This window comes from Ursus arctos, unplaced genomic scaffold (genome assembly GCF_023065955.2).
Source record: "Ursus arctos isolate Adak ecotype North America unplaced genomic scaffold, UrsArc2.0 scaffold_16, whole genome shotgun sequence".
NCBI classification, from domain to species: Eukaryota; Metazoa; Chordata; class Mammalia; order Carnivora; family Ursidae; genus Ursus; species Ursus arctos.
Window position 1 is genome coordinate 23,574,216 of NW_026622830.1, and position 26,160 is coordinate 23,600,375.

Sequence of the window (26,160 nt, forward strand, 5' to 3'; positions counted from 1 at the left end):
GCTGGGAGCCACTGCGAGGAATTAGATTGGAGTGAGAGAAAGCTGCATCCCTTTGGTGGTGTCTGTTTATCGTTCATTTTCACTTCTGTTACCAAGTAATAGAACCAGAAGTAGCAGTCTGCCTTTCTGTGGCACTGGTCATTAGTAACAAAGCTGGTGAATTCTAGAATTATAGACCTCAAAGAGATTTATAAGATATCTAGATTGGGAATTCTTAACTTGGGGTCCATTTATAGGCTTAATAGGCCTATAAGACCCTTGAAGTAGGGGCACCTGGCTGGCTCAGTCAGTGGAGCTTGTGACTGTTCATCTGAGGGTTGTGAGTTCAAGCCCCACAGGAAATTAGTTAAACAAAAATTAGAGACTTATCACTAAGACTCAGGGAGTGTACATCTTAAACCAGGGGAGCATTTGAGACAACACAGATAAACCTGAGGGCATTATGCTAAGTGAAGTCAGACAAAGACAAACACTGTATGATCTTGTTTACATGTGGAATCTTAAAAAGTCAACCTGGGGGGTGCCTGGGTGGCCCAGTCAGCTAAGCGTCTGGCTCCTAGTTTCCCTCACGTCCTGATCTCAGGCTCATGAGATTGAGTTTTGTGTCGGCCCACACTCAGTGAGGAGTCTGCTAAAGACTCCCTCTTCCTCTGCCCCTCCCCTGCCACACTCACATGCGTGTGCACTCTCTCTCTCTAAAATAAATAAATAACTCTTAAAAAAAAAAAAAAAAGTCGAACTGGAGAACCTGACTGGCTTGGTTGGTAGGGCATGTGACTCTTGATCTTGGGGAAATGAGTTCAAGTCCCACACTGTGTGTAGAGCTTACTTTAAATAAGTGAGTCAAACTCACAGAAACAGTATATTGGTGGTTGCCAAGGGGGTGCATTTGGGGGTGGGGGAAATGGGAAGATGTTGGTCAAAGGGTACAAACTTCCAGTTGCAAGGTGAGTAAGTTCTAGAGATCTAATGTACAGTATGGTGATTATAGTTAATATGTATACTTGAAAGTTGCTAAAAGAGTATATCTTAGGGGTGCCTGGGTGACTCAGTTGGTTAAGTGTCTGCCTTTGGCTCAGGTAGTGGTCCCTTCATAAGCCGAGGAATACAGGGATAAATTAGCTCCACCCTGGAGATTTTTTTTAATTCAAAAATTTCTATTGAAATACAACATGCATATGGAAAAGCACACAAGCATCTGTGTATAGGGTGATTAATGATCACAGACTCAGTGCACCCAGGTCCTTACCTTTCTTAGGCCACTTTTAACCTCTTCTATAGCAGTTTTAAATCTCATCATTGTCAAGGCTGTTGAATATATCTAGAAATATTTATCTTTGGATTTAAAATTGTACTCTTTAACCTCGTTTATTTTTATACTTTTAATATTTTCTTGGTGTGTGTGTGTGTTCACTTTTCCTTAGACTTTTAGCCATTTTCCTGTCTCTGACTAGGTCCAGTGGGGGTTTTTAAAAGGAATTTTTGTTGTTCTTCAGGGAGCTGAGTCAATATTGGGCCTGTGAGGCCAGGCATAATGGGGACTTTGCTGATGAGACTGGGGGAGACAAAAAGAGATGTAGCAGAGAATCTGGGGAATGCTGACCTGACTGCCCTTGTCTCCTGCAGACTCTCCTTTCATAAAATCTTCCTGTTTCAAAGTCTTTTGGAAGATTGGGGTGACAAGGAAGTATACTTCTTTAGTTGTTGGCACAGTGTCACCTCTGCCTAGGATCTGCACATGCCTGTTGAGCTGCCCCCGTCTCCTCCTTAGTCCTGCCGGCTGGCTTCCAGCCTGCGAATGGGTCTGCATTCCCACCTGTCTCTCTGGCTGCTCCTGGATCAACTAACTCCCTGTTTCTTTTCATCAGCCTTCTTTGTGGGTCTCACCCCATCCAGGTGGCGGCTTTTTTGCGGAACTCTAGGACCCTTGCTAGCAGGGCCTCCTTCCCCTACCACTGCTGCAGCTGTCCTCACTAAGTGCTTTGTCAGCTGAGCCGGCCCCTCTGATAAAAGCACTTTAGTTTATATATTGTCTTTTTAATTAAACAACCCCACCTGTGAATGGTAGCATAACTCTTACTGATAATTCCCACTGTCTAACCTGAACTCTCGGAGATAATCAAAGGGAGGTTTTTGAAGTTTGTTCAGGTTTTCTGATTAAGCCTCTGTTTAAATCCGTGCAAGAAGTCTGAGCTTACCTGTATTCCTGTGATAACTCCTTGATTATCTTTTTTCTTTTCTTTTTTTTTTTTTAAATCAGAGAGAGAGTGAGCACAAACACAGGGAGCAGCAGGCAGAGGGAGAAGCAGGCTCTCCGCTGAGCAAGGAGCCCAATGCGGGGCTCGATCCCAGGACCTTAGGCTCATGACCTGAGCTGAAGTCAGCCGCTTAACCAGCTAAGCCAGCTAGGCGTCCCAACTCCTCAATTTTGTTTTGAACTGAAAGATGAATCTTTAAAATTTTAAAAAAACTTTCCATTTAAAAAAATTCTGAAATATGTAAGACATGCAAAAATATGTAAAGAATAATACATACTGTGAACTTATTTCAGGTTCAAAAATAAAACACTATCCAGGGCACCTGGGTGGCTCAGTTGGTTGAGTGTCCAACTCTTGGTTTCAGCTTAGGTCATGGTCTTGGGGTTGTGGGATCAAGCCCTGTGTAGGGCTCTGCACTCAGTGGGGAGTCTTCTTGAGATTCTCTCCCTCTCCCTCTGCCCCTCCTCTCACCCGTGCTTACGCTCTCTCTCAAATAAATAAATAAAATAAAAAAGAAATAAAACATTATGCATATACTCGCCTCTGAGATTTTCATCTCCTTATTCTCCCTCTCACTGGTTACCAGTGTGGTGGATTTAGTGTTTATCGTTCCCCCACATGGCCTTAACTTTTGCTACTTTTGTGTATATCCCCAAATAACATGTAATATTATTTTGCATGCTTTTAACTTTGTGAAAATGGTACAATACAATATGTGTTCTCTACGTGCCTTTTTCAGCATTAAATCTTTATCACGCACTGATAGTTAAGCGCTGCTACTCTGGCTCCCCTGCAATGCTCTGTTTTTATAATCGGTTGCAGCATTGATTTTATACTCTTGAAATAAGATTCTCTGACCATTAAATCTGCAAAGCTACCCATTTTGGGTTCAGAGTCTTTTCCTGTCTATAGCCTGACCCATGTTTGCTTATAGGGTTGCCTGACTTTTTTTCATTCTGGAGCACACCCATGAACTTGTTGGGACACACCAGGGGAAGGCAAGCGTTTTCCGCCCCCATCTCGCTCCCTCTAGACTGTCCAGCTGCCCAGCCACACCCAACCCTCCTCCTTCTCTTCATTGTGGCCATTCCTCACTTCCTCTGTGGAAGTCAAAAACTGAAACAGGAGAGCTTGGAAGAAAACCTGGGGTACTGTGACATTCAGGGGATCATTTCATTTTATATGAAAACATTTCACTTTGCTGATGGAATGTTGGAGTCCTTAGGCCACTCATGATAACTCTTCTTTTTTTTTTTCCCAAAGATTTCATTTGAGAGAGAGAGAGCATAAGTAGGGGGAGGGGCAGAGGGAGAGGGAGAAGCAGACTCCCCTCTGAGCAGGGAGCCCCATGTGGGGCTCAATCCCAGGACTCCAGGATCATGACCTGAGCCGAAGGCAGACGCTTCACCAGCTGAGCCACCCAGGTGCCCCAATGATAACTGTTCAGAATGGCCAAAAACATTGCTTTGCCACTGAGTCATTCATTCAGCCATTCAGTAGGTATTTACTGTTTGCTCACTGTATCCGGTCCTGGCAAATAAACATCGTCCCTGCCCTCATGGAACTCATAGTCTAGCGAGGGAGACAAATATTAGTCACATAAATAAGAAAGTTGTAACCATGAACAGTGCTATGAAACAATGTGTTACAGGGAGATTTTACCTACTTGGGGGGGGGTGAGTGTGCCTTCTTGAGGAAGAAATGATTTAACTGAGAGCTAAAGGCGATGTGGAAGCTAAGTAGGGAAAGAGAAGAGGTTGTTCCAGGTCAAATGCGAAGGCCTGGGAGCATGAGGGTTACGGCATGTTCATGGTGCTGGAACCTAGAAAGTGAGAGGTAAGGGGACAGGTGGGTGTGAGGTGAGCCTGGACAGCTAGGGCCAGACCAGGTGGGGCCACGTGGGCCATGGAAGGACTGCTGTCATTCTAAAAGCAATGGGAAGTAATGTGTTTTGTCATTTCTTTTTTCCAGTTTAAAAAGCAGAAACTCCTCCTAGAACTAGACCAGTATGCCCCAGATGTGGCCGAACTCATCCGAACCCCGATGGAAATGCGTTACATCCCTCTGAAAGTGGCCCTGTTGTAAGTATTCTTTGACAAAACAGGGCTCAGTGCCAACGAAGGCAAGGAAAATCTGATGAGACTTTCTCATGTTGTTTGTTGTATTTTTGGAGATTTGCAGTCTTAGTCATCAAGTACTTGCTGTGGTTCTGTTGCACAACTGGGGTTCTGGCCAGCAAGAGAGACAGAGCCATTCTGTTTCTGTTGGGACAAAGCCTCACACAGGGACATGCACAATCAACCCTTCACAAATGCTTTTTCACTCTCTGCTGATCTGGGCTCCAGCCTACTTGTAACCAGTGTTTCCAAAAAAAAAAAGTTCTTTAATTGTATATATGGATTGAATTAAATTCTGATCTTTATGTGGCCAATATTTTGAGCAGCTCCTATATTTCATGTACAATTAGTCCCTCATTTGTAGTTTAGAAAACTATAGGCAAACGGACCCATCCCAACTGGGAGACCAGTATGGGAGAGTGGAACTTACCGAAGCTCTGTAAAAGGTTTCCCTGGGAGTGCTCAGTGCTGCCAGTCAATGTGATTCTTTCAGGTTATTCCTGTTCCGGAGATAGGCAAATGTGACTAATTACTCAGTCAGCTAATAGTCATGGAGTATTAATATCCTAGCTTCGAGGGATACACCGTAAACAAGGGACAAGTTTCCTCATGGAAAGACCTGACCTTAGAACTTCGGAATTAGAAGGGGCCTTGTGAGGACAGTTCATTCAACCCTCTGTGTTGCTTTGTGCTGAATCTGCTATTCAGGATTCCAAATAGGTGGCTGTGCAGCTGCTGCTTGAACAGCACCTGCTATTTAGAAATGGCTTTTTTTCCCCTCTCCCACCAAACAACTTTCATGTCTATGTATTTCAGAAATATTGGCAGGAACTACCTAATAGAACCAGAGGTTTAGCAACATTATGAATCCCTTACAGACTCATGTATCTCCTGGGGATACTTTTATAATAGCAGCAGCCATTTCTTTAAAGTTGTGTAACAGGCCTATCTGTAATTGTTGAAAAAAAACACCAACAATTTCTGGGCCTTTGGCTTTAGAACTGCTACTCTTAAAGCGCTGGGAGGTATTGGATTTAAGGTCTTTATTGGTGAATAATAATTATAATCTGTCCCTGAGACGCTGGTATGTTTCTTCCTATCTAATAATCAGAATTATGTAACTGGTCTCCCTTTTCACTCTGTCTGCCAGGAAACTCAGAGCCAGATTTGAAGCTGATTATTACGATGCTGTAGAAGACCCATTTTGTCTTTTTTCACCTGGCCCTTATTTTTTTTTCTATTTACGTTTTTCCTGGTTTTAATTTTTTGTTTCTAATTTTATTTTGCTATTAGCTTTTATTATCTGTTCTCATTTGAGCTGCTTCAAATCTTTTGCGGAAGCAGGATAGAAATAAATAAAATAATCATCCATTATGACTATATAAAATTTCCCTAATCAGCATTTTAAATTCATTTCTCAGTCCATTCCTTTCCACCTCAGGAAAAGACTAGGTTTTTCAGCTTAATTCCTTCCCATTGGAAGTTCAAGATGTCCTGTGAAGTTCTGCGGCAACCAGCTTGTTGAATTCAGCAGATACTTACCCTGTCCTTGGGGTCTGACTTGGTGGATACAGCTTGACTACAAGAGGGCTAACCCCGAGCTGCTCTGACCTCTTGAGGAAAGGGGGGATAGCCTGCATCAGAGCTTAGCAGCCTGATTGGGGAAAAATTACTTTCCTGGTTTTCAAAGACAACTGTAGCCATTCCTAAAATATTTGACTCTGTGGGAATTGGTAAAATTTTATCATTTATGAGATCTGAAGTAATAGAAAGAACATAGGCTTTCGAGCCAGAAAGTCCTGATTTTGAATGTATTGATTAGCTTGTGAAACCTTGGGCAAGTTCCTTAACCACTGAGACTCAGTTTCTCCATTGGAGGAATAATGGTGTTGCCAGTTTACTGGATCTCTGTGATGATACACCAAGTAGCACAGACTAGGCGGTGAATGTCCAGCATCTTATACTCAGCGGTCCCAACCCCATTTCATTCTCTTTTACTTAAGATAACTCATTTCTAAGAGGTTGCCTTCCCTTTGAGTATGGTTTTAGTAAATCTCTTGAATTGCCTGCCTGTGGTGGCCAGGACCCCCTGGTGCTTTGACTGGGATTACTAATGCCAACATTGTATGTTTTTCCCCAGCTATCTCTTAAATCCCTACACGGTCTTGTCTTGTGTTGCCAAATCTACCTGTGCCATCAACAATACCCTCATTGCTTTCTTCATTTTGACCACAATAAAAGGTAAGACCCCAAAGGAAAGCACAAAGCTCAGTTCCTGATTTGTGCAGGATTTTGTAATACTTCTGCTGTAGATTAAAAAAAAAAAAAAAATCCAACATTTAAGGATATGTTTTTTTAATTACACAAGTAATACAAGATTATTATAGGAAATTTAGATAAGCTAAGAGAAAAAAATTAAATAAAAGATGCTGAAATTCTGCTCCTCAGAGAGTTGCTGTTAACACAGTTGGAAAAAAATAAACAATGGGACGCCTGCCTGGCTCAGTCAGAAGAGCATGTGACACTTGATCTTGGGGTCGTGAGTTCAAGCCCTGAGTTGGGTATAGAGGTTATTTAAAAAAAAATAAATAAAGTTTAAAAAACAAACAGAAAAACTGGGACAAGGCTTATGAGAATAGCAGCCCTCTGCCTCTCTTCCCATCCCTAGTTCAACTTCGAAAAAACTACTTTCTGGCTTTTGCTGGTATTTACTTCCATATGTATTTTTTTAAGATTTTACTTATTTATTTGAGAGAGAGAGAGAGAGAAAGCACAAGCAGGGGGTTAGGGTAGAAGGAGAGGGAGAAGCAGGCTCCCCACTGAGCAGGGAGCCCGACATGGGGCTCGATCCGAGGATCCTGGGATCATGACGTGAGCCAAAGGCAAGCTGCTTAACCAACTGAGCCACCCAGGCTCTCCTATTTCCATATTTCTAAGTAAGATCTCGTATTGGTATTTCCTGAATTATAAATTTTAGACGTTATTTATTGCATTTCCCTGATGGGAGATAAAGATTCAGCTCTTTTGTATCATCATTGCCCTTTACCTAATTTTCTTAGAGAAGTTATATCACAGGTTTGATTAATCAGTAGTCAGTACGTACAGTTTATGACACTGTATGTATTATTCATTGTTGGGCAAAGTAATAACTCCGATTACTTTTCCTTTTTTGTAAAACCTTTCTTTTTCCTGGCGTTAATTATTATCTTCTTTTTTTTTTTGCTTGTTTTTTTTGTTTTTGCTTCATCTTATTGTAACAATCCCATTTTCCCCCAGTTGTTCTGCTAGACCTATCAAGTTTCTGGGCCTGGTGCAAAGCTGTCATATTGGGGCTTCCCTTTAAAATTCTTCCGTGTCGTTTCCCTTCTTTTCTGGATTCCTTCTCTCCTTTAGTGATTTTTTTCCCCTCTGTTTTGCTAAAGTATTTCCTCTAGTTTCCAAAAAAAGGGTGAATGAGGGGTGCCTTCCTGGCTCCATCACTAGAGCGTGCGACTCTTGATCTCGGGGTTGTAAGTTTAAGCCCCATGTTGGGTGTAGAGATTACTGAAAAATTTTTAAAAAGGGGGACAGTGTATGAGATACATATTTTGAGTCATTCTTTGTCGAAAAATGTCTTTATTCTAGTTTAGCACCAAATTAATAGTTGGGGCAAGGTATAGAATTCTATACCGGAAAAGCTTTTCCTTGAATTTTGAAGTAATGCCTACTTCACTGTCTTCTAGCATCCTGGTTGATATTAAGCAGTTTGATGCCGTTAAATGTAATCTAATGTTTCCTGAAAGATTTAGGATCTTCTTTTTATCCTCAGTGTTTGTAAATTTTATGATCAGCCATGTCTTGACATGGGTCTTTTTCCATTTATTATGCTGGGCGCTTGGTAGACCCTTTCAGTTTAGACACCAGTGTCCTTTAGTTGTAGAAGCCGTTCTTGTACTTTTTCTCAAATTCTCTCCTCTCTGTTTTCTCTTTCCTCTTGTTTGGGACATCTGTTGGATATTGGCCTTTCTTCACTGATCTGATTTGCATATTTTATTTTCAATGGACTTTTCCATCTTTTCTGCTGACTTCCTCTTACTTTTGCTGGGACACTACTATGTTTTTATCTTCTAACTCTTCTACTGAATTTTTAAATTTTAAAAATTTTATATGTGTATATATATTTTTAATATGTTTTTATATTTTTATGTTTATTTTTAACTTAAACTCTATACCCAATGTGGGGCCCGAACTCATGACCCCGAGATCAAGAGTTGCACGTGCTATGGACTGAGCCAGCCAGGCATCCCTAATTTTTTAATTATATTTTGATGTTCTTTCTTCATCTCCAGTTGTTTCTTTGAAGCATCTTATTATTATTTTATCACCACAATATCCTCCCTTATCTCTCTGAGTTTTTGTTGTGTTGTTTTTAGTTTCCATCAGTTACACGCATAGTCCCTTTGTTTTCCTGGTCCCCCCACCACAACCTTTTTCGTTTCCTGTTTGATTTGGGCTCTATCTTTCACATGGGAGGGTTTTCTCTTATTTATAATGATCCTTGGCTGTCTGTCTTTTATTTAAAACTGGCACTAACATGTTGATTTGAGACCCTGTGAATGGGCAGAATCAGTCGCACTGTAAGGGGATCAGGTTGTGGGCTGGCCTTTTTTCTTGGAGGTATCCCTAAATGTCATCATTTATAGGTTTTCTTTTTCTCTGAAATGATTTAGCTTTTCCAAAGAGGAAATGTCCTGCCGAAGGGTAACCAAGATGGAGTTTTGGTGGGGTTGGGTGCTCATGTGAGCAACTGCTAGAGTTGAGAGAGCAGGAACGGGCGATGTGGCTGATTGCAGTATAAAGAGTTTATGTAATCTCATTACACTTCCCCTCAGCCCATTACTGTGCATAGTGTCCTCTAGATCTGTGCCTCTTTAGTGAGTGTTCTCTAGAACTGTAGTCTCGGCGGGGTGGAGTAGTAGGTGGAAAGATGGGGTATGTATGGGTTGTCACCTGGCTGCACATAGATGAGATAGGACCTGGGGTTCTGACTGGTCAGTATACAAACTTGCAGCTTGATTTTCATCTCTGTACCCCCACTTTCCATAGTACCTTTTGCCTTTAAGGTGCTGAGTTTCTTGGAAACTCTAGGGGGTGAGTTGGCCTGATTTTTATTGCTGCTCCTCTCTGCAGGCCATTAAACTGTAATTTCTTCCATGTTGCTCAGTCATTCATCCCTCTTCCATCTGCTTTATGTTTCTACTATTGTATTAGACTTTATTTTGCTATAATCTCCTCTCCTTTGTTGTTTAAGACAAGTTTTATTCCTTTATTGTCATTTTAGTGAGGTTTTTGGAGGGAGAGAGGATATGCCTGTGATCAGTCTACCAGTTTTAACAGGAAGTCTGTTAGCATTTGGGGTATATAATTCCAGATTTTTCCCGTCATTTTTCTTTCAGACTTTTAAATACTGTTATCAATCAATTATTGCCACAAAAATGTTATGTACAAACTACTCCAAAACTCAGTGGCTTAAAATAACAATAAGCCTTTACTTGGTTCATATATCTGTAAGTCAGCTAGGGATCAGCTAATCTAGGTTCGACTTGTCTAGGCAGTTTGTTGGTTTCTATGGGGCTCATTCATGCACCAGTGGCTGGCTGTAGTTGGCTAATGTAGGCTGGGCTCTTCTCCGCATGTCTGTCATCCTCCTGGACCAGAGGACTAAATTAGGCATGTCTTCTCATAGTGATCGCAGAGGCGCAACTGTGAACAAGCCCAATCAGGCATGCACTTTTAAGTTTCTGGTTGCAACACACGTGCTGACATCCTGTGGATCAAGACCACACATGGCTGAGCTTGTGGTGGAGACTTCCATCCTGCCCACAATGGGAGGACGCTGCAAACTTATATGACAAAGAGCCTGGACGTAGGGAGGGGTGGAGAATTGGGGTCAATAATTATAGTCTACACATATATCAATAAACATCTCGCCATGTTCAGTGGCGGAATACTATTCCTTTGTATGGATGAAATGTGTAGAAATTCTTTAACCAACTTCTACTGTTAATACTTAGCTAATTTTTCAGTTTTCAGCTATTTAAATAATACTACATTTAATTTTCTATTGTATAGTAATTTCCACACCATGTACAGTTATTTTCTTACAGTGAAGTCCTGCAAATAGAATTATTGTATCACTGGGTGTGTGCCTTCTTTAAGATTTCTGAAATTTGTTGCTAAATTGCCTTCAAGAGTTTTACCAAATTATACTCCCGTAAGAAGTGTATGAGAGTCTTTATTTCGCTACCTTGTTGCTGAATAGTTTGCACACTCAGGAAATAAAGAATCAAAAGTTATACATAGACCCTTTTACTTAGAGTTTACATTCCCTTTCTAGGGTGGCATGGGAAAGACTTCGGTCTTCATGAGACGTTATTTCTCTTGCAGTGGTTGTAGGTGGTCTTTCTGTAGGCTGTTTAACTTATTATCCGTGACTAGATATTGCATAACCTGAATTTTCTTGTTGTGAAAATTGTGGTCATTTTGTTAGAAACAACTTTGAAATAGTGAAGACTCTTTACTGTCTGTGAAAACTGCCTGCCTCAGTCCCTGTTTCTAGAATGTCAGGCTCAGGCAGACCCATTCATCAAGGTGCCTGGCTTTCATTAAAATAAGGACTCTGTGCTGCAGCCTGGCAGAAGGGACTGAGCACCAGCCTTTGGAAATGCCACCTTGAAAACAGCCAAGTGCAGGGACTCCTGGGTGCTCAGTCAATTAAGAGTCCAACACTTGACTTCAGCTCAGGTCATGATATCTGGGTCCTGGGATCAAGCCTCATGTTGGGCTCTATGCTCAGCAGGGAGTCGGCCTGAGGATTCACTCTCTCCCTGTGCCCCCGCCGGCACAGGCACACGTGAACTCTTTCAGATAAATAAATGAATCTTAAAAAAAAAAATAGCCAAGTGCAGGGAAGCCTGGCCGGCTCAGTCAGTGGAGCATGCAACTCTTGATCTCAGGGTTATGAGTTTGAGCCCCACGATGGGTGTAGGGATTACTAAAAAAAATAAATTAATTAACTAACTAACTGAATAAATAAAATAGCCAAGTGCAAAGACAGAAGACATGGGCTCTGAAGGTACATGCAGTAGGAGTCTCACACAAAAATGAAATATGCCATTTTAAAAAATGTCTTTTGTATGTTTCTTTAAACCAATGGAAAGGTTTTGTTTTGAGGGAAGAACGTGTAAAAAACTATATGTATCTCTTTTGTGGCTACATTGTTTTTGGTTCCACAGAACAAAAATCTTTTTATTATATTGATCCAGATTTCTGTTAGATGAATACATAGACATTTTTGTAATGTTATACACACAATATTGTTTTATTATTATTTTTTTAAAGATTTTATTTAGGGACACCTGGGTGGCTCAGTTGGTTAAGCATCTGTCTTCGGCTAAGGTCATGATCCCAGGGTCCTGGGATCGAGCCCTACGTCGAACTCCCTGCTCTGTGGGGGGCGTGCTTCTCACTCTCCCTCTGCCTGCTGCTCTCCCTGCTTGTCCTCTCTTTCTTTCTCTCTGTGTCAAATAAATAAATAAATATTCTTTAAAAATAAATAAATAAACATTGTATTTATTTATTTGACAGAGAGAGCGTGAGCGCACAAGTAGGGGGAGCGGCAGGCAGAGGGAGAGGGAGGAGCAGGCTCCCTGCTGAGCAGAGAGCCCAACGTGGGCTCGATCCCAGGACCTTAGGATCACGACCTGAGCTGAAGGGGGACCCTTAACCGACTGAGCCACCCAAGCGCCCCCATTTTGTTTTACTTTTATCACTTCTTTCATGTGAATTGTGTGACATTGGTCACATATTTGTCAGTTCCTTTAAATTTAGTTTTTTTGTTTTTTTTTTTTTCAACTTTAGGAGCAGTTCATGTAAATAGTTGAAGTACTTGGTAAGAATAAAAGAAATTAAAATGTATAAAATAAAAAGTAAAAGTCTTTCATCACCCTGCCCCACCTCCACTTCCATTCCTTGGTATATTTGTTGTGGGGTCCCAGACCTTCCCTTTTGTTGGACATTTAAGTTATTTTCCATTGTTGGTAGCTGTAAACAGAGACCATCACAAATAACAGTCTGTTAAAATCTGTCAAAATATTTGAAGAATTCTATTTTAGTTGGGTCTCTGAACCACTCTTAACTCTGAGTATATTAATAATCTCTACTAACAGAATATACAATAACGTTGGTTCACTTATAAAATCTGCAAGTCATTTTTCTACATTTCACATTTGTACCACATAATTAAATTTTAACAAAATTTATAAAGGAATAATTCACTCTTCATTTAAAGAAGAAAACAGTTGGGGGGCACCTGGGTGGCTCAATCAGTTAAGCATCTGCCTTCAGCTCAGGTCATGATACCAGGGAGCTGTGTCAGGCTCCCTGCTCCGTGGGCAGTCTGTTTCTCCCTCTCCCCCCCTCCCCTGCTCTGCTCTTCTCTTTCTCAAATAAATAAATAAAATCTTTAAAAAAAAAAAACAGTTGAGATAATTCACACAGAAGAAATATAAATGACTAAAAAATATGGGAAAATATTCAACTCCATAGATAATCAATAAAACCAAATTGAAATAACACAAGAATGGCTTATTTTTTTTCCCTTTCAAATTGGCAAAGATTTTAGAAGATAATTCTCAGTGCTGACAAAGGTGCTGTCAAATAGGCATTCTCCTATATGGTGAGTTGACTTAGAAATTAGTACAGGCCTCTTGGGAAACAGTTTGGCAGTAGTCTTAAAATGTTTATACTTTTGATTTATTAATTCTACTTTTGAGAACCTATCCAAAAGCAGTGCAGAAATATAGACAAAGCTTTATGATACAAAGCCATTAACTGCAAGATTATTTATGACTAGAAAAAATGGAAAACACTTCAAACGGAGAGAGATCCCTCTGCCCCTCCCCCCCACTTGCATATACCCGCGTGTGAGTGCGAGCACTCTCTTTCTCTCTGAAAAAAACAAATCTCAAAATAGAGGAATGACTACATAAAGCATGGTTTGCCCATATGTTTAAAAATAATTGCAGGGGTGCCTGGGTGGCTCAGTCGGTTAAGCAGCCAGCTCTTGATTTTGGCTCAGGTCACAATCTCATGGTCCTGGGATCCAGCCCCAGGTCAGGCCTCTGCACTCAGCAGACAGTCTGCTTGAGGATTCTCTCTCTCTCCCTCTGCCCCTCCCCCTGCTCACACTTTCTCTCAAATAAATACATAAATCTTAAAAAAAAATTGCAAAATATGTGAGAATACTTATTTTTTAAGGCAGAATACAAGACTGTATATTTTAATAAAATGCAATCTCAACTATATTAAAACCACAAAAATAGATAGAAAATAGATTCCAAAAGCATAATACTTATTTCTGTAGAGTAAGCTCATGTTTGTTTCCTTTCCATATCTGTTTTTTCCTAAGGTTTGTTCACTGAGCACGTAATTAAAAACAAATTTACTTGATTGATAAGAAGTTAGGGACAGTAGAAGTAAACTTGGCAACTCTCTCCCCAGATTTCCACGGAGCTAGTGTCCCACAGAACGGAGCGTCCTCATTGGCTCTGTCCCCTTCTGCTTGCTCTCCCGTGGCCTGCTTTGTGGCAGTCCGGGGTTGCCTGGGACACATCAAGAGCTATCGGCCAGGACAAGGCCCAGGCCATTGTATTGTGATGTCCTTTTGGTGAAGTTGGCCCAAGCAGGTCTAAGGTCAGGGTTGATGTTATTTTAGTGGAGCGGTTTGGGTTTCACTTCAAAGATTGGGGCTTTCGGTCAACGGGTCGTCTGCCTTTCAGTGGCTAATTAAAATATTCCATCCCTGTAAAATAATCTTCATTAGGCTTTAAAAAGGAAAACAAACAGATGTTAATACGGTAGTCCTGCTTGTTCAGTGTTGGGTTTTGTCAATAATGAGATGTTCCAAACTAGGAATTCTTGAGCTTTGCCACCTAAGGACCCTTCCAGCTCTCCTTGTGCCACCAAATAGGCGTGTGTGCGACAGGACTTGCTTCTCAAGGAAAAAGAAGGACTCTCAGAGGCAGTCCAGGGCGATTAAGAGCTCAGGCTGCTCTGAGTCAGACAAATCTGGTAGCTAATCCCAGCTCCCCCATTTCCTGGCTGTATTACCTTGACCAGGTCACTTAACTGTTCTGGTCCTCAGTTTCCTTATCTATAACGTGGGGATCGAAACAGTCCCTACTGCACAGAGCAAATATAAAGAACGAATGAGATGGTGCGTGTAAAACACAGCCTGGTGTGGGGGATGTACTAAGAGCTCAGTAAATAGTGATGTTGGTTTTTACTCTTAATAATGTCCTCTTTTTAAAAAGATCCCTCAGGATTGATAGGGGCTCCCTGAGCCTTCTGCGGAGGACTTGGAGGTAAAAATGAGAGGGTCTCTTCCTGGAGCATAGCTGTGGAAGAGCAATGGCAGAGCAATGATCCTCAGGCCTGAGCCCATCACTTCCATAAGGGGCTCCTCTAGGGCAAAGCCCCGCCCATGAGGAAGGTCATAGAGAACCCTAGGATGAAGCAGCCTGCGGTTTTGTCAGATCACCCCAGCTCCAAAACCTGCTCGTTTCTAGTTACCGGCTCTGTAGCCTTGGGCAAATCACAAAACCTCGGGAGCTTCCGTATGATCACAGAGATAATGTCTGCCTCATAGATAGTGGAAGAATAAACAAGAAATAGAAAATGCTTAGCATGCTTCCTTAGCAGAACCCATTCAATAAATAGTTGCTCTGCGTATTGTGATTTTTATGGACTGAGATCAAGGAGGTAGCATAGTGATGTAGTTAAAAAGAGTGTGGGGTTTGGAATGAGACTGTCTGGGTTCAAATTCTATTATTATTATTCACTAGTTTTGTGACCCTGGGCAAACAACCTTTCTGTCCTTCAGTTTTCTCTTCTGTAAAATGGGAATAGTAATAGCACCCACCTCCTGGCATTATTGGAAGGACTTAATACGTGTCTTCTGAGTGTCCTGTGGGATCACAGCCCTTTTCATCACGTTCCAGTCTGTCCCACTGCCTCTCCTGGTAAAGGTCACTGTCTGGTACAGGTCACTGTGACCCCTCTCTGCTCATTCCACTTACAGTCCGTATCTGGAGCCAGCTCCCAGAGCCCCATCTCGTCTGTGTTCCTGCTCTATCCTGTAGCCCTGCTGCCTGCCTGGCCCAGATGGCTTCAAGGTGCAGTCCCTGGAGGCATTGTTACCCCAGGTCTTGCCAGGGCTTGTTTTGGCCCCCACCCTGATACAAATAGAGAGTTGGAAAACATATTCAAAGCTAGATGGATAGATAATGAAATTCCCTGATATTATAGCCAGGGCACATACACATGTGACTGACTGACTTTAATAGTCCCATCACAAGGCCAAAGACTAGGGCTTGGACCGAAAACCCAGTATCCAAGTATCTGGGCCATATTAGCAGATAAATAGTAGGTTATCTTGTTTTGGTAAAACTCACAGTCCTCTTGGCATAGTTCCTCCCGGTTAGATGAATAGGATGCCCTAACTCTTGTCCAGATGAGCCTGCAGTGTCAGGCGTTATTTGAGATGTCATGTCTAGGCCTGTTGGTCAATGCTTTGGAATGATTGTGCAGTCTGTCACCTGACCCCTACCTACCTGCATGCTGAGACTTTGTAGATTATAACTTTTTATTGAAGTATATATAAGATATATACAGAAAGTGCACAAATCGTTAGTGTACAGTTCCATGAATTTGCACAAAATGATGAGTAATCAGTACTCAGATTAAGAAACAGAATGTTACCAACATCCACAAGAGCCCCTTTTGTGCCCTTTCCCAGTCATTCCTCCCAACTCTTGCCCTGTTTTTGCCCGTCAAGCTAATTATAGCCCCCCCCCACCCTTCTGTCCCTCGTCCTCCTGCCTGTGTACTCGCTGTTCCCTTGGACTGCCAGGCCTCGTTGAATCATTGTTCAAAACTTAGGTGTCAGTTTCTCCTGATGGACTAGCTTTGTACTTTCCTCTTGCTCTACCGACTGAGCCAGGCAGGTGCCCCTCCTTTTACTTTTCTTTATCTTTCCTGACCTTGCCCCAAGCACATATCATCATCCCTCTGCCCTCCTAATCCATTCACCTTGCCCCTTCTAGCTTTTTTCAAAACGTATCTGCCCTGTCTGAGTCTCTTGTGTGTCTCCATATGCCCCTCACTTTGGCTCAGACCATGTATGTGCAACCACACCTGGCCCAGCATCCCACACAGGCTCCTGGCTGTTGCAGCACCATGTTTCTGCTGCTGGACCTCAGGCCGCTGCCATCCAGTAGCGTACTCCACAGACATCATTCTCTGTGCCCAGCCCCCTGCCGCAAGTCCTCAACTTCTATTCAGCAGGCTCTGTTGTATTCAAGAGTCAGATTTCATTTGTGCTTTGCCCATGTTTCATTACCTGTGCTTTAACACTTGCTAAGCTTTCCTTCCTCAAGAACTTGGGTTCAACTAGACTGATTGTGGTGCTCATTTAGCAGTTTACACAAATATCAAATCTTTATGCTGTACACCTGAAACCAATACAGTGCTGTATGTCAGTTATATCTCAATAAAAAAGAAACATTGGTTTTCTTTAATGTGCTTGGATTTGTCAGAGGGATTCATATGTATCTGCCTGAATGATACTCACTCATTCATTCATCAGGTGTGCCAGGCACTGTGCTAGGTGCTGGAGGTTCAGAGTGAAGAGAGATTTGTTGCCCTTGAGAAACTCACAGACAAACGGGGAGAGAGAGCAACATTAGCAGATTTTTATGAGACAGTATCGGTATTGAATGAGGGTATTGAATGAATTAAGAGAATGGGCACTTGGGGCACCTGGGTGGCTCAGCCGTTAAGTGTCTGCCTTCGGCTCAGGTCATGACCCCAGGGTCCTGGGATCGAGCCCCGCATCGGGCTCCCTGCTCGGCGGGAAGCCTGCTTCTCCCTCTCCCACTCCCCTTGCTTGTGTTCCCTCTCTCGCAGTCTCTCTCTGTCAAATAAATAAATAAAATCTTAAAAAAAAAAAAAAGAAAACGGGCGCTGGAATCATCTGAGTGATTCCATTACTTAAAATGATACATTATTTAACCTTCTGTTTCTGTGCCTTGGTTTATTTACCTGTAAAATGGGTAGAATAAAAATGGGTAGAAAAATAGAGGTTTCACAAGGTGCTTGTGATGTTTACTGAGGGCTTTAAAAAAATTTTTTTTATTTCTTATTTTTTTTAGTCCAGCATTGTTCTGGATACAGAAGATAGGTGCCTGGCACCTAGTAAGTGACTATCATTAGCTATAATCACTACTGTTATCCTGTCTGCTTAGGCTTCATTTCAGGGACCCAGGCCCTGACATTTCTGTTGGCCACTGGAGGATGGGTTTCTACCAGAAGGGGGACAGGGAAGGACAGCTTGGGCAGAAGGAATAGGCTAAGAACAGACACGGGGATGAAAGGGCATGGTGTTTTCAGAAACTAGGGAGCGGTCCAGAGTAGCTGGAGGATGGGTTGTGTGTAGGAGAGCAGTGAGAGTTGAAGCTGGAGAATTAAGACCCAGATAGCGAAAGGCCTTGTTGCTTCTGGAGTTTGGACTTAATCCGCTAGATGAAATGGAAGCATCAGAAGTGTTTAAAGAGGGGCTTAACACAATGTAATCAGTGTTTTAGAAGAATTCTTCTGTTACTTCTCTGGAGGACTAGATGGGAGGAAACTGGGGAGACCATTGAGGAGGAGAAGCAACAGACGATGAAAGCAGGAACTGTGGTGGTGGATGTCCCTGAGGTCGATCAGCAGGCCGTGGTGACTGCTGGAGGAAGTGTGGTGGGAGAGGTGAAGGATCACTGCAGTAGCCAGGGAGATCTTGACACCACTTACTGCTGGAGCACGGCAGAAGGAATAGGACCTTCCTTCCGAATGAGTCATCTAAGGAAGGAAGATGGCTTCTTCGTGATCTTGGGAGGAGGTGTTCTGAAACTCCCAAGTCCATTCTATGATGCCATGAGCCGGTTCTTCTCTCTTGGGCCTTATAGATAGTCAGCTGCTCCGGACAAGTAATTACTGATCTCAGGCAATTAAGGCAGGAGGTGGCTCTGTTTATTTGGCTCCCTGGTGTCTCCTGGGAGAGAGAGGGGTGAAAGTCACGTGTTTGTTTTCACCACTTTGTAAGAATGGATGGTGTTGGAACATTAGCCTCCCTCCTCTGCTAAAAGGCCTCTTTTTTCTCCCACCCCAGTCTCTGGAGAAAGTCATGCTAAGTTTAAAAGTTCTTTCCAGTTTTTTTCCCTCCCTTAGCTGGTTTCCTACAAAATGCCCTTCAGATTTTTGGCCAAGTCAGGGAACCCTGAACCCACCCTAGCTGTTAGACTCCAGAACAATACCTTTCCCACCACTGCCATCTCCCTGTCTCCGAACTGACCTGGTCCTGGGTCTGGGTGTCTGCGGCTCAGCGCGGATGTGGGGGCCTCTGCTGGTGGTGCAGCTTGGCTGGGCATGATCCTGCCCCTGCTCAGTCATGTGTACAAGGACATCATGCCTGGCACTGATGAGCATGGCGAAGCAGCCCGCCCCGTAGAATTCTGTCCCTGATCTTCTACTTCCAGCTTTTGCTCCTTTTTCTGCCTGCCTTCCATTTTCCTTCAACCAGGAATTGTTCCTAGCGGCTGAGTTCCCTTGGTTTGAGGGGTGGAGCCCTCAAAGTTCTTTTCTCTCCACTCACTCTCCTATAATGTAGTCACATTCGTAACCCCCCTCTTCCAAGGTGGCTCTGAGGTGTTTCAAGTATAGAGACTACTTTGGTTGGCAAAAAATCCTAAGGAGTCATCTCCTTCTGTTTGTTTCTGGAGCTGAGTTGGGAGATGGCAAACCCCTCAGACTGAGTAGAGTGGCTAGTCCCTCCTTTAATGAAATACCATTGAGAGGCTGTGTGTTATTTCTAGTAAACAGTTGACCCCACACTAATGAGAGTGACCATGAGTCCTGTCATTATATGAAACATTATCATTACAAGATACTAGCCTTGGACCATCAATCACACTCTCCTGATTCTTGGGCCACTTTGAAACCTCACTTGCAAATTTGGGTTCTCAGGCTTTGGTTTTAGGGTACTCTGTGGTCTAAAACCAACTGAAAGAGAATAGCTATTTAGTTTTTTAGAAAAGAAATCCATTTTGGGGCACCTGGGTGGCTCAGTCAGTTGATCATCTGACTCTTGGTTTCTGCTCAGATCGTGGTCTCAGGGTCATGAGATCGAGCCTGGTGTCACCCAGGCTCCGAGCTCAGTGCTCAGTGGGGAGTCTGCTTGAGGTTCTCTCTCTCCCTCTGCCCCTTCCCCCCTAACCCCACTCCTGCTCACTTGGGCATGCACACTCATGCTCTGACTCTCTCTCTAAAATAAATAAACCTTTTAAAAAAGATTTTATTTATTTATTTGACAGAGAGCACAAGCAGGGAGAGCTACAGCAGGAGAGGGAGAGGCAGGCTCCCCATTGATTAGGGAGACCCATGTGGGGCTCAATCCCGGGACCCTGGGATCATGACCTGAGCTGAAGGCTCATAACCACTGAGCCACCCAGGTGCCCCAATAAATAAACCTTAAAAAAAAAAAAGGAAATCAGTTTTTTCTTTTTTTTTTTTTTTAAAGATTTTATTTATTTATTTGACAGAGAGAGAGAGACAGCCAGTAGAGAGGGAACACAAGCAGGGGGAGTGGGAGAGGAAGAAGCAGGCTCCCAGTGGAGGAGCCTGATGTGGGACTCGATCCCAGAATGCCGGGATCATGCCCTGAGCCGAAGGCAGACGCTTAACGACTGAGCCACCCAGGCGCCCCGAAATCAGTTTTTTCTTATGTCAAAAACAAGGCATGTTCATTATAGAAAGTTTAGAAAATACAGAGAAGCAAAAATTGAGAAAAAAAGTCTGTAACTCAACCACCGAGAGAAAATCACTGTGAACTTTGGGCCTAGTCTTTTAGTCTTTTTTAAAAAATTTACTTATGCATTTTTTTTAAAGAGATCATAATATTTATCTTTTTTGTAAATTTCAATTAATAGGATGTTAAAGATATCTTTCCTTGTCATTGCAAATTTGTTAAAACATCATGTTTAACAATTCCATAGTAGTCCCTTTTATGTAGGGAATGGGGACATTATTAATAAAAATTAATATACTTTAATAATAAACACCTGACCTGAAGATAATGCATAAGGAAAGGGTATTGTAAAATAGGGATGGGTTTCCCAGCCCCGAATCGCTTAAGCAATAATTATGGGCCTCGCCGATGAGTTAAATAGGACACAGATGTTAATAGACTTGATCCCTTTATTCATCTTTAGGCCAAAGTTTTGTGAACTCTTTCTTGGTCTGAAAATTTAAAGGAAACATAGTTGAGGTGTCTCAAGTTGCTAAAATAAATAGTTTTGACTTCCTAGCTTTCCTTTCATAGGAAATCAAGCCAAGAAGCTCTCGCTGTGTGTGAGTTTGCATAGCACCTTGTACACAAGGAGACATGTGACAAGAACTTATTTGACCAGTTTACGGAAAGTTTTCTTGTTTGGGGGACTTGCCGAGTCTAATCCCGATTGCTCAGGCTGGATTATTGTATATATTTATTTCTTTTTACAGGTAGTGCCTTCCTCAGTGCTATTTTTCTTGCCTTAGCAACATACCAGTCTCTGTACCCACTCACCTTGTTTGTTCCAGGACTCCTCTATCTCCTCCAGGTAAGCTCTTGCTGGTCACAGGCCAGCGCTCAAGTGACATTTAATACCTGGCCTGGTCACTGCCTGGGGGAAGGAAGGGCACGGCTCAGTTAAAGCAGTGGGACTGGGTCCCTATCTCACATTTACTTGCTTCATTTCAACCTCATAAGAACTTTATGGGGTAGGTCGTATTATTAGCCATGTGTACATCTAATATTAGCCATATTAGACACACGAATCGCAACTAGAATGTTGGGGGTGTAGTCATTTGCCTAAGGTGATATGGCTGGCAAGTGACAGTGCATGAACTCAGGTGGCCTGATGCAAGAGCCTGCCCTCTGTCTCTCTTTTCCACGCCAGTGAGAACACACACATCTCCTCAAGAGCAGGTAACCACTTGCAGGTCCTGCATGGTCCCAATCCGTTCTTAAACGAGAAACATTTCTTGAAAGTATACAGGGGGCGGTGCCACGATTCAAACTAAGAAATGTCTGATTTCAGAGGCTTTGTTCTTAATTATAAACACTGTTGCTAAAACTGAGTGTATACCTCCATTTATTGAAATAGGCTATATGCTTGTCATCTTAGTGACTTCATAGTACGTCTTTGTGTCGATGTGCACAGTGATACGTGATGATTAGCTTGGGCTTTGTCCTGTGTGGGCAATTTGAGATGTGCCCTGGTTGTCTCTGGTATAAATAGTACAGTAATTTGATTTTCTTTAAGTTATTTCCTTAAGGTGTATTCCTCCAGCTGACTCACTGGATCCAAAGGTGTGAGAAGTTTCATAGTCCTTATTACATAAGACTGGAGTGTTCACCAGAAAGCCTGAGCCAATTTGTAGTGCCACCATCCGCGTCTAGAGTGCAGTGAATCAGGGGCGCCCGGAGGGCTCAGTCAGGAGAGCGTGAGACTCTTGATCTCAGGGTTGTGAGTTCAAGCCCCATGTTGGGTGTAGAGATTACTGAAAAATAAAATCTTGAAAAAAAATGAAATGAAGTGCAGTGAATCATTTCCTCTCAGGTTGCCAGCACTGGCTTTTCAAATTTGACTTATGGTTGCTAGTCTAATAGATATGTCATTGTACTATGAAGTTTTGCTCTGATTCTCTTTCTGTATGCATGTTGGATCCAGGAATTTTTCCACATACAGTATGCTGTTTGCATTTCCTTTATTACCTCATATTTACAGTTCATTCTTTAGAAAGTCTGAGCCCTAAGAGGAATGCATACAACCAGAATTTTTGTGCAACTATTTATCAAATAAGTACTATTAAAAATATATTTATTTGTACACATGAACTGACTAAAAATTTTTAAAAGGTTCATTAAGCCAATTTCTAAATACTGCCTTTTGTAAAATCATTTTCATTTAAAATTCAAATTTCCGGGGCGCCTGGGTGGCACAGCGGTTAAGCGTCTGCCTTCGGCTCAGGGCGTGATCCCGGCGTTCTGGGATCGAGCCCCACATCAGGCTCCTCCGCTATGAGCCTGCTTCTTCCTCTCCCACTCCCCCTGCTTGTGTTCCCTCTCTCGCTGGCTGTCTCTGTCTCTGTCTAATAAATAAATAAAATCTTTAAAAAAATAAAAATAAAAATAAAAATAAAATTCAAATTTCCTCCTGATATCAGTGGACGGTACAACTGAGTCATGGAACTGAGCAGCTCAACCAGTCACCTTATTCAGTCCCTTCTCTGGGCCTCAGAATGGGGATAATATAATATTAGTTACTGCAAAGGGTTATCACATCAAGTCTTAGAGTGTAAGAGTTCATAGAAAGGACATGGTCATCGGTCTGAGGGTATGTGGGGTGATGAGGGGGGAAAGAAAATAATTCATTTTCTGGATTCAAAGGAACTATAAAAATTAGTTTGTACCTCTTCCTTTGACACTACAAACCTACCTCCATTCTTCCAGTGGAATCTCTAGAAAGTACAGAAGGCAGGGTGCAGACAAGCGAATGTCTCATCAGTGCCAGAGGCAAGTTGTTTTCCTCTTTGCAGGAAGAAACCCAGGAAGGCTTCAGGGTCAAAGGCAGGGGATGCTGCATCTGGATCCCTGGTGGGTCACTTACAAGAATGGTAGTTTAAGCTCATCTGGTCCCCTCCCCCCTACTTTACTCTTCTTTTGACCTTGGCCTACAGCCTGGTTTAAATTAGAAGCTAAAATGTTATGATTTGATAGCATTCAGAATAAAAGAGAGAGCCACTTGAGGGTACAGGGCCTAGAGCTACAGTGAAGGATATGCCAAGTGCACAGGACCTCCAGGCTGAAGCTATGGGGCTGGCAGAGGGGGGCTCATGGTACAGTCAGGCAAGTTTCTAGTTCCCTCCTTCCTTTTGCTTCTGATTTCTAAATCTTGGACCCCCTTAGACGGCTTGAAGTTCTTATTTTCTTTGAAAAAAAGTAACAGAAATTAGGGGGAAATACCTCGTGAGTGTTCTTCCGGTTTTTGCTTTAACCCAATCTGACTTCCTGTCTGAACTGAAGAGGTTAATCCTGTGATTTCTGTACTTTCTGGAGCCTGGAGCAGGTCACATGATATCAGCTTGCCACAAAGGAGCCAAACCAACCAGGTCTTTATTTCTTTTCCTTTAACATTTTGTTTATTTACTTGAGAGAGAGAGTGAGTGTGGGTGTGCTCTGGAGCGCAGGCACAGAGAGGTGAGGAAGGAGGGGCAGGGGGAGAGGGAGAGAGAGAATCCCAAGCAGACTGCATGCTGCAAGCAGAGCCTGGTGCAGGGCCCCATCCCACGATCCCGAGATCATGACCTAAGCCAAAATCAAGAACCAGATGCCCAATCAACTGAGCCACCCAGGTACCCCCCAACCAGGTCTTTCTTGATAACTGGGTCCTTCCCCAGGCCTTCTCTGGGACCTTATCTGAAATTTTCACATCTTACTCTCTTTCCCCAGCAACTTTTTGTGGTCTCTGCTGCTTCCAGGAGGGGGCCGAGGCAGAGGTGGCAATGCTGTTAGCTTCCTTTCTCTTTAGAACAGGTGAAAAAGAGTGTGAGCACTTGATCAGGCAATTGCAATGAACTTTTCCACCAGTTTTGTTGCCTCTAATATAACTATCATGTAAAATATATCTCTTATTAGCCCAAGAACTTAGGTATAAAAACTTTTGTTAGGTTTCAACCTCCTTTAGAGTTTTGGGTTTTTTTCCTGGTAACTGACTTTTTGCCTTTTTCACCATATCTGAGAAAGAAACAGTTTCTGTATAGATAATGCTTTTCTTTTTTCTTCTTTTTAAAAATTTATCATTTATTTGAGAGAGAGAGTGACAGCAGGAGCAGGAGGGGCAGAGGGAGAGGGAGAAAGAATCTGAAACAGACTCGGCACTGAGCATGGAGCCCGATGCGGGGCTGGATCTCATGACCCATGAGATCATGACCTGAGCCGAAACCAAGGGTCAGATGCCCAACCAGCCGCACCACCCAGGCACCCCTAGAAAATGCTTTTCTCCCTAGTGCTTTAGAGAGTTGGGAGAGGGAGATAATTACACATTTCTCCCCTTTCTTATTATAGTTAGGCTTTTCTTAAGCAGTCTGAGAATTCTCTTACTTCCCTAAATTTGTTTATACATTAGCAGCCATATAACTGCTGGCATGTAACTACAGGTTACATTTTTCAGGTTGAGAGTATATAGCCCATAGACCACATCTGGCCCACAGATGTGCTTTATTTGACCATGCTATTTAATTATTTTAATTAGTTGTCAACATTTTTAAAATTCATGTTAAACATTTATATTTCTGGCTTCTTTTGGAAAATTGGGAGATCTGTCTCCTTTAGACAAGGTATACCCGCTTCACAGTTTAGCATTGTCCCTGGGCTTCATTTCTATTACCCTTCGCTCCTTTGTTACCTGCCTGGCCCCTGTAGGGGTTTGAATATGTGTGTGTGTATATATGTGTATGTGCGTGTGTCTATGTCCGCTGTACAGTCTAGAAAACAATGACCAGCCCAGCATCAATGAGTATCCTTGGGGCTCAGATTGTGATCTTACAATACCATTTTTACTCATTAAAAGAAATGAGTTTCTCAGAGAAATGGCTGATTCTAGGTTTAGGGCAGGAAACGTACAGGATAATCCTAGACCATTGTGATACCAGAAAACAAGGAAGCTATGAAAGGCTGTGGGGGTCATCTCAGAAGGACTCAGGATCCAACTTGAAGGGCGCCCACTGACCAAAGATGGACAGCTCGAGTTTCATTAGAATTAGAATTGCAATGGATTGGGGCACCTGGGTAGCGCAGTCGTTAAGCGTCTGCCTTCGGCTCAGGGCGTGATCCCGGCATTCCGGGATCGAGTCCCACATCGGGCTCCTCCGCTGGGAGCCTGCTTCTTCCTCTCCCTCTCCCCTGCTGTGTTCCTTCTCTCTCTGGCTGTCTCTCTGTCACATAAATAAATAAAATCTTAAAAAAAAAAAAAAAGAATTGCAATGGATTAAAACCCATAATTATATTTAAATCCAGGCATTCATAATGATAATAAAAAGGTTAGTTGGTAATTGGTTAAATTAGGAGAATTGACAGAGAACCAATTCATTACCTTGAAAACTGGAACTAAAAGGAAAAAGTTAAGCGTTTATCTTGTCTTTCCTATACCATTAGGTAAACATATAGTAGGTGAGCTACTATAGATTTTTGAGCTTGCAAATGAAGATAGATTGGTAGGATATCATCATTTTGCAATACCGGTTGATCTAAGCATTGAGTGTTAATAGCTACTAATATGAAAAACAAACAAAAATCATGCCTCCTGAGAAAAGAACACACCACCACCAGAGTTTTGCCAAGGGGATCAAATCGAAATTGACCAAGCCTCAGGATCCAGCTGCCAATTTGCAAGAAATACTGAAGATAAAGTATGTAATTAGCAAAAACCAGATTGTGGGAAGTTCTACAGATTAAATGCCCAGGTTCTTCAACCCATGAATTGTTAGGGGGCACAAGTGGAATGGGTTGGAGGACCTATAAATTAAGAGACTTAAAAGTTGCATTAAATTTTTTAAAAACAGGCAAGCTAAACTATAGTGTAAAGGGATGCACATTTTGATAGAAAACC

At 42.4% G+C, this 26,160-nt stretch overlaps 1 protein-coding gene across 5 annotated transcripts in view; it reads left to right on the top strand.

Annotated features, from left to right (window-relative positions):
- PIGU (phosphatidylinositol glycan anchor biosynthesis class U) overlaps nt 1-26,160 on the top strand; it is an 80,097-nt gene that overhangs the window by 23,696 nt on the left and 30,241 nt on the right. For 4 of the 5 annotated variants that reach the window (XM_057312578.1, XM_057312576.1, XM_026503327.4 and 1 more), the window contains 3 exons: nt 4,230-4,339; nt 6,516-6,616; nt 21,011-21,108. In XM_057312578.1, the coding sequence (XP_057168561.1) occupies nt 4,230-4,339; nt 6,516-6,616; nt 21,011-21,108 (309 nt within the window). The remainder of the gene's footprint in view (nt 1-4,229; nt 4,340-6,515; nt 6,617-21,010; nt 21,109-26,160) is intronic. The other variant, XM_057312577.1, reaches the window with a different exon arrangement.